We start from the raw sequence: 7,991 nt of genomic DNA, 5'->3' as shown, positions 1-7,991 counted from the left end.
GTGTGTACCTGGTATGTGTGCCTTTAGAAAAGGTCTGAAGTCACTACCACACACGCATCACATTATTGGCCTTTTGATAGTTTGCTAACACAGCAATACCTACTGGCAGAAAATTCATATTTTTGCATAGACAAAAGATTCAGAGCAATAAATGCTGACTTCTACAACCCTTGAATCACAAAATTTGAATTAATAAAAGTGTGTCTACAACACCTCATGACAGTACAGTATTTCCTGATATAAACTCTAATATACATACATGTAAATACACATGTGAAATCTGTTAATAGCAAACTACAAAGTGTAATGATAGGCAATGAACTATTGACAGATTGGCATGCAAATAAGAAATTAATGCAACCTGCTATTCAAAAGTGGGGAGGCACCCAAGCAAAATAGAACAATAATGCTGCCAAGCATGATTACGTGCGAGCTGGCTTAAAACAAAAAACAAAACAAAACAAAGAAAAACCAGACAAGCAACAATTTAACAACTGCAAACACAAGATCATTACGGTAATTTTTCTTTTCTTAAACATTAAGGTTTATTCTGAGGTGTCAGTATCTGATATCTATCTTCTATCTCCGTAATCTTTTGCGAGGTCTAAAGGAAGCGACAATCATGCCTTTCTTAAATATTTCAAGTACTGATTGGTCACTGCTGAAATTTCATGAGTTACACCTCATAAAGATGAAGTGGAAATTACGCCGGTCCTACTGACAGTACATTCATGCTGTTACGCAACACAATATACCGTATTAACCTTGTCAGACTAAAGAAATTGTTATGTACTGAGAGACAAAAATATAGCGAGCATTTACACATCTACAACCATATGCAGCACAAGCACTTTGCAGAACAGAATAAAGTGCTTTCTGAATGTCATAGCATGGACTGAGGATGTGATCTACTGTGTCCTTAAGATTACTAAGTTATGACTTTTTACAAAAGCAGAAGTGTATCAAGAAATTGGACAGAAAGGAGATAATCTCTGCATTCATTTTTTTCCTTTTTGTGAAGTTCAAATAATCATGATGGCAACCTTTGGATCCACTAAGGAGTACAAAGCCAAGGAAGGGAACATGGTCCCAATAATTATGTCTAATGCTTGTGGTAAAACGAACAAAATTCACGATTTGATCAGGGGCCAAGTTTCCTGTACTTTAGCCAATTCCGATGTTGAATTTGTGTGCTCCACAAAAGCCAGTAGAACTGATTTATGATGCTTTAGTTAAGCTGGCCAAAACCCAACATGAACCATACAGTACAGTGAAATTAAATTCACCAAAAGAAGTGAAGAAGAAAACAGAAACTATTTTCAAATGATTATGCTTTTGAAAGCAGATTTTTTTCTTTTTTGTGTGTTCCATAATGTCTTTGGCATTTAAAACAAAAGGTGGGGGGGGGGGGGGGAGAGGAAACAGGAAAAAATATGTTACAGCACATCTTTACCTCTCTGAATAATCTCTTTTATTCATCTATGTCTAGAGCTAAATATCAGGAAAGATCTAAAGCTTGGCAGACAACTGTGAGTATGGCAGTGTGTTATAAGAAATGTTGAGAGACCATAATGGTGTGGATTTGATGTCTACTGTTAGCAGACTATCAACTACAGCCATCTTGCTCTTGCTCAAGTTTTGGTTCTGGGGCTTTCTAGAATGTTATTTCTCTACAAAGCAAAGTTCAAAGAAATTCAGTAGAGATAGATACCTTATTTACTAAACACTGATAATAATGTGCCTTTAGAATGAGTTCACATAAGCGCGCAAACTTAAAGTTGTTGTCGTGAATGTACATGTATGCTTGGCATATTAATGAATACAACGATATCCTATGAAAAAAGAAAGAAAATAGACAGAAACACAAGTTCAAAGAAGACGCTTCCTTGAACAAATGTAGACTGAGTAAAATGCTGTTTTTCACTTGTCCTATAAATCACCAGTCATTACAGTACAATATAAAATGATCAGCTTACGTAGAATTCTACTGGAAAGATTTGCTTGGATACACACATCAGGTTTGATCATTAAAATTTGTCAGCATGCACGGCTTCGGTTCGTTGATTAAAAAAAAAAAAAAATCAAATCCCTGAACAATATAAATAGCACACACGTAAATGTTGTGATGATATATAACATGGCAAACAAAGGCAACTGAATGCTGACCACACCACTCCTGTCACGAGTTGAGATTAGTACTCAGCAAAGTTTGTGTGTCCAGTGGCCATGGCGTGCTGTTGAGCCTGTCTCTGGCCGCGCAGTCCGTCATTGCACACAAGGCAACGTAATGTGAAGCCGGTGAGGTCGGTATACTGCCGGCTGCGTTGCGCCTCTGAGGCCAGCTCCAAGGCCTGTGACAGGACCTCGTCATCATCTGCCAGAAACACGGTCTCCACTTCCTTCCCATCATCCCCCAGCTCGCGGACGAGGGGATCGTAGTGCACATTATCATAGATGAGATAGACACGGTGTCGGTACCCACGATTCTCCCCAAACTTATCCACGCGCACGCTCTGTGTGTCGACGACGGCCATCTCTGTCTCATAGAATTCACTCAGGATGGAAATCTCAATGGCCCCGCCCCAGGAGTCGGAGTTTTTGATCCACTGGCAGTATTCTAGGTTGGGTTTGCCCAGAAAGGCCTCATTGTAGAACTCTGGGTTGCTGCTCACCACGTTCACGATAAGATTCCGCAGTTCCAGCGCTCGTGACCGTTCTGTGTGTCCTCCTTCCATCAGCAACGCTATGCTGACGAAGAGGCAAGAATTGTCGGCAGGCACAACTCGACGAGTAAGAATGCCTTTTGGGGGCTTGCTCTTCAGTTCCCCACCCCCACTTGTAATTCTATCTGATCGATTCTTGTCGCTGTCGCTACCGGCAGGCAGCGCTTCCTTTTTAGTGGAGTCTTCCTCCACAATGACCATGTCTCCCGACTTAAATGGGAGCGACGAGAGCTTGAGGGATTCGTCGGAAGTGTCCAAGGGCTTTGGAGGGTACCCGTGCAGGAGCTTCTGTGACTTTCCAGGTATCCTGGTGAACTCAAAGATCTTGTTCAGTAGATGGCTGACCGTGGATTCCGTCGTAAGTCCTTCCAGCTTCTTCCGTCCATTCCTGGATTTGATCATGACTGCCATTGACTGGGAACTCATCTTAAGTGCTCTGCCTGATTTCTCTTTGTGATTAATCCTGAAGATTAAAGAAAAAGTGTTGATGCATTTGTGAAGTCACTACTACCTACTCATCATGAAACTTAAGTGCCGTGCATTTAGTGCCAATTTCCTATTGTGAAATAGTGTGCGCATTGAAAAAATAAATAGAGTTTGTTTATCTATTTATTTATTCAGTCTTTTTTCAACAGGGTAGCCCCATCAGTAGGCAGGTACTGTTCTTATTGGGGGCCCTGCAAAACAAACATTACAGTTGACAAAACAAAGACATATGTGACCCGCTACAACAAAATGATCCTAAAGTCGGGCGAGGTCGATTATTTGAAAATTGCATGACATAATTCCCTAATCTTTCTGCTTTAAATTGATATATAACACGTCTTATAAAAATAATCAGCTGCGGAGATATCGATGTTTAAAAGAGAGCATGTCAAGACGTCTGGGAAATCACTGTTTCGAGAAAAGATCCCTAAAAGTTCTCCTTGCGACGCAATCACAATCAAGAGACACGCAAGTCGGTATTCACCTCCGGACAATAGAAGGTAAGCCCTAGCAACCCCCGAAATGCTCATTCAAACACAGCGTCGGCGGTCTCCTCACCGACCAATCAGTGACCAGGATGTCAGGAGAAGCGGCTATGCATAGCGCAACCCGCCCGCACGCACCAGTCGACTGGGCAGTGTGCGAGCTTCACGCTTCGGTTAGCGGCAAGCAGCAAACTGACCAATGAGATCACTCTGGTCGTTGTTAGGGGCGGAGTCTATGTGTGGCGCTCAATCCAAATGTTCGAACCAGTTTCTGCTTCGTTGAAACGCCAAAAAAACATGGCCCAGGAAAACGCTATTTTTTGGTCTTTCCTTTCATCATTTTGCTTCAAAATTTCGATAGATGATAGAAGACATGTCAGCCTCTAATAATATGTCAAATTCAGAAAATCGTAAGTTTTTACCAATTTTGATGCTCTAACTTCAAACTCGATTTTCACGGCTTCGACCGTGCGCGACTTTAGGACCATTTTGTTGTAGCGGGTCACATATATACATCAAATACAACACACTGTATGTGGACAAGTACAATTCTTCCACCGAGTCCCCTACATACAGTCACACAATAACTATACACTGACAATTACACGCTTACTAGTCAAACAAGCAATAATAACATGGTGGGCCTACGTATCTATCATAACCAAACAATAAACCATAAATTTCATCAAAAATTAAAACTGTCACTGAAAGTGATAAATACCCCCACCCAAAACGGAAAGAAATTAACCCAACCAGCAACCATCTTATTACATTCTTACTATAACAAAATTATTAACATAACAATATATTGCTCAACATTAAATAAGTATATACAACTGTACTGCCTATTTGGAGCCAAAGAATGTTAAAAACTGACTCTCCGTGTATGCAAGCATATTTCTGAGTGATTGTATATAAGATTGCACAGAGAGTAGGACGAATCCCCTCAAATGCAGACCGAAGCCTGTCCTCCTGGCTCCTGTAGGGGTGCTCTGCCCGCTGTCATGTGTGGATCAAATGTTGCTTAACCCTCATTTCATACAGCCTTTTCACCTTCAAACAAGTTTGACATGACAGGACATATTGGTAGGTAATATGCTGCAATATTTTGGGTAACTTTCCCACATTGTGCAATCGAAATACTCTCAGTATTAGATTAGATTGCAATAATTTGTTTCCATATTGGCGATATCACAACATCGCCATTCACTAGCTGTAAGTTGCCATTGTATGTACGTAAATAAGATGTGCTCTAATTGGCCGAGGAACCATTAGATTCCTGTTGCACATACATCACATGTGATTGGCTAACAGTTTGAAGAGCTGCTATGACTGTATCGTTGGACTAGTAGTTGCATCTTTTTCCATGAAAATTTCACTCAAATCTAGATGGAAATTTCACTCAAATCTAGGATATTTCAAACAGCTGTGAGCGCATTGTATTAATGAGATGTTGATTTTACTACATAAGTTCAAATTTGCATATCTACACGTAGGACTATGAATTAGATGGTAAATTACCTCACTCAATCCTCCATAGCCGATAGGGACAGTGGTTAAGAGTCCCTCTACAGTGATGTTTACAACATTTGCTTCCGACTGTCAACGAAGCAGAGCCGTAACTAAAAGTAAAAAAAAAAAAAAAGTAAAAAAACTCCTCCAGACAGATTTTTTTCTGTCTAACGTTAGATCCAGATTTCTAGATCTAGTCTGGCTATATTGACATATTATGACCCTCATGCGTATGCGTTGCAGTTGGTAAACCGGTAATTTAAACTTTTTTTTTTTTTTTTAAATCATCATGTCTTTCGTGGTTCTGTAAGACTGTACAGTTGACAGCTACTCCCATTTACAACTGCTTTTACCCTGCTTTTTACGTATTGTGCTATCAACAACTTATTCATATTTCTGGAATCCTTTCTTTTTTAAGTCTAGATCCGGAAGATTCTATTTTACTAACGTCATCCATGAATGTATAACGCCCTAACGGTACCAACACAAATTTCCACATATGGGACTAATCAGCAGTCATTCCTGCTCCTGTTTTCCCCGAATCACTCGATTGACTTTTCACTCGCAACAAAAAGATATTCTGTTTGAGGGAATAAAAATGACTTCTATATGTACACGGAGGCGAATCAGTCACGTTTCTCTTACCTCGTAATTTACCGCAAGGATCCGGTCCTAGGGAGTAGGTCTACTTTGTAGCCGTTGTCAGTCTTCTGCTTTACTTTTCTATTGTGCTTAGATCTAAGGGTCAATACACTTTTTCTTGGTTCTGTCGCTTTGTTTACTGCTTAGTCTTTGGATCAGACGGTAGGTCTAGTGAAATTATCATGTTACGTTGACGTCTCGTCGGAATGAGGAGGCAGGGAAAAGGAGGAGTAGAAAAAGAAAGAAGAGGAGAGGAAGATGAAGAGGAGGGGAAAAGGAAAGAAACCAGTAGAGGAGGAGGAGGAGTAGATAAAGAAAGCGAGTAGGAGAAGAAGAAGAACGATGAGAAGTTCAAAGAAAAATCATTGAAGAGGATGAGGAGGTGACGCCAATATGCGAGGAGGATCTAGAAGGAGGAGGAGGAGGAGGAATGGATTCCGCATGACACGTAATAGTTCATTGAACATGTAGAACCTGTTTACTTTCCACGGAAATTAGATATTTTTGATTCCTGTATCATTAATGATAAATATCCTGTTACTGCACAACATCCATACATTGCAGAATGTCATTATCATACCTACATCATTTTATAGCTTTCATTATTCCCAGTTAACTTTTCTCTACTACTTTAAAATCAAACCATCTTGTATCTGCATCAGTCACCATGACAAACATGAATAAATATGTGTTCTCTGGATAGACCACTACCTTTTATTTTCCTATAAGGTTTGACAATGCCATGCACCTATATGCATATTAAGATAGACTAATGGATGGATGGATAGATAGATAGATAGATAGATAGATAGATAGATAGATAGATAGATAGATAGATAGATAAATAGATAGATAAATAGATAGATAGATAAATATATATATATATATATATATATATATATATATATATATATATATATATATATAGATAGATAGATAGATAGATAGATGATAGACAGATAGATTGATATATTGATAGATAAATTGATTGATAGATTGAGAGATAGGTAGATAAATTCACATACATAAACATAGATACATATTTTTATGTATACATGTATTCTTGCATGAATGTTTGTTTGTATATTTTTGTTCGTGCATGTTTCACACATTTCTTTCTTTTTTTTCTATTCACATAAACAACCACCTAAATGTACATCACACATACTGATGCACATGTGCTATTGATATGGGTCAGATGTGAGTAAGCTGTAGGATTAATGTAATTTACATATTTGACCTTTGATTGCTCTTAAGAAATGAAAGATCAAAAAGGAAAGTTTATCAATACCAAGCACTGGAGGAAGAATAATGCCGAACTTCTACAGGGTGACCTGCCACAGCCAAGTCAATTTGGGTATTTCACAAATTACTAGAAGAAAGAATGTGTCTTGATTGGTGAACACAATGAAAATATGTTTAACTAAATAACATCAATCATACACCTAAAAAGAATGTAACTATCAAACTGGTTGATTGCTCATCACGTGAGAAGCAGTTAAAGTTCCTTAGCACGGGGTGGCTGTCAGCTGTGTAATTTTGTTTTATAAGAGCAAAAATGGATATCGCATGGCTGATGTCCCCATTCCCATTGACTACCATGTTAAACTCATGATTGACTCGGTTTTTGGTCCATTACACCATACTAATGTCACAATATTAAACACATGCACACACTCAATAGTTACAAGCCTGTATATGGTACAAGCACATATTTTTTCTCTCATTTTACTGTAAACAGCTTCACCCGGTTGGTTTCACATAGGCACACATACACATATGACTATACCGATTGTGGCTGTGCTATTCATTCGGCTTTCATGAAAAATTTTGTAATTTCTGTGCTAAATTCAAGAATCTATGTGGACGGACCACACCTGTTGAAGTCTGAGGTGTTGTATAAAACAAAATCTGTAATAGTGTATGGTCTTTACTTGTGCCATGGAACAAGATTTCGCACTCGGTGAAAGATGAGCCGCACTATTCAACTCAGCTTCACCTCATTGAATAAGTGCCTTTATCCTTCACCTCATGCAAAATTTTGTACCATCCCACATGTTTCAGTTCCACCATATTACTAATACCTTGTCAATCAAAGTTCATTGAAGGACATAAGATTGAGAATCAACAAGCGCAGTATACA

The 7,991-nt window shown here is 38.9% G+C and overlaps 1 protein-coding gene across 1 annotated transcript; it reads right to left on the bottom strand.

Annotated features, from left to right (window-relative positions):
• Window positions 1-1,971: 1,971 nt before the first annotated feature.
• LOC140239333 (ubiquitin thioesterase OTU1-like) lies at window positions 1,972-3,174 on the bottom strand. The gene has a single exon (XM_072319216.1). The coding sequence runs from the start codon at window positions 3,147-3,149 to the stop codon at window positions 2,193-2,195; it is 957 nt and encodes a 318-aa protein (XP_072175317.1). The 5' UTR covers window positions 3,150-3,174; the 3' UTR covers window positions 1,972-2,192.
• Window positions 3,175-7,991: the final 4,817 nt, after the last annotated feature.

Source organism: Diadema setosum, chromosome 2 (genome assembly GCF_964275005.1).
Source record: "Diadema setosum chromosome 2, eeDiaSeto1, whole genome shotgun sequence".
NCBI lineage: Eukaryota > Metazoa > Echinodermata > Echinoidea > Diadematoida > Diadematidae > Diadema > Diadema setosum.
Note: the sequence above shows the minus strand (reverse complement) of the source record. Positions and strands in the feature narration are given on the sequence as shown.

Excerpts from the sequence above, each read along its gene's own strand:
- LOC140239333 (XM_072319216.1), bottom strand. The coding sequence starts at position 3,149 with ATGAGTTCCCAGTCAATGGCAGTCATGATCAAATCCAGGAATGGACGG.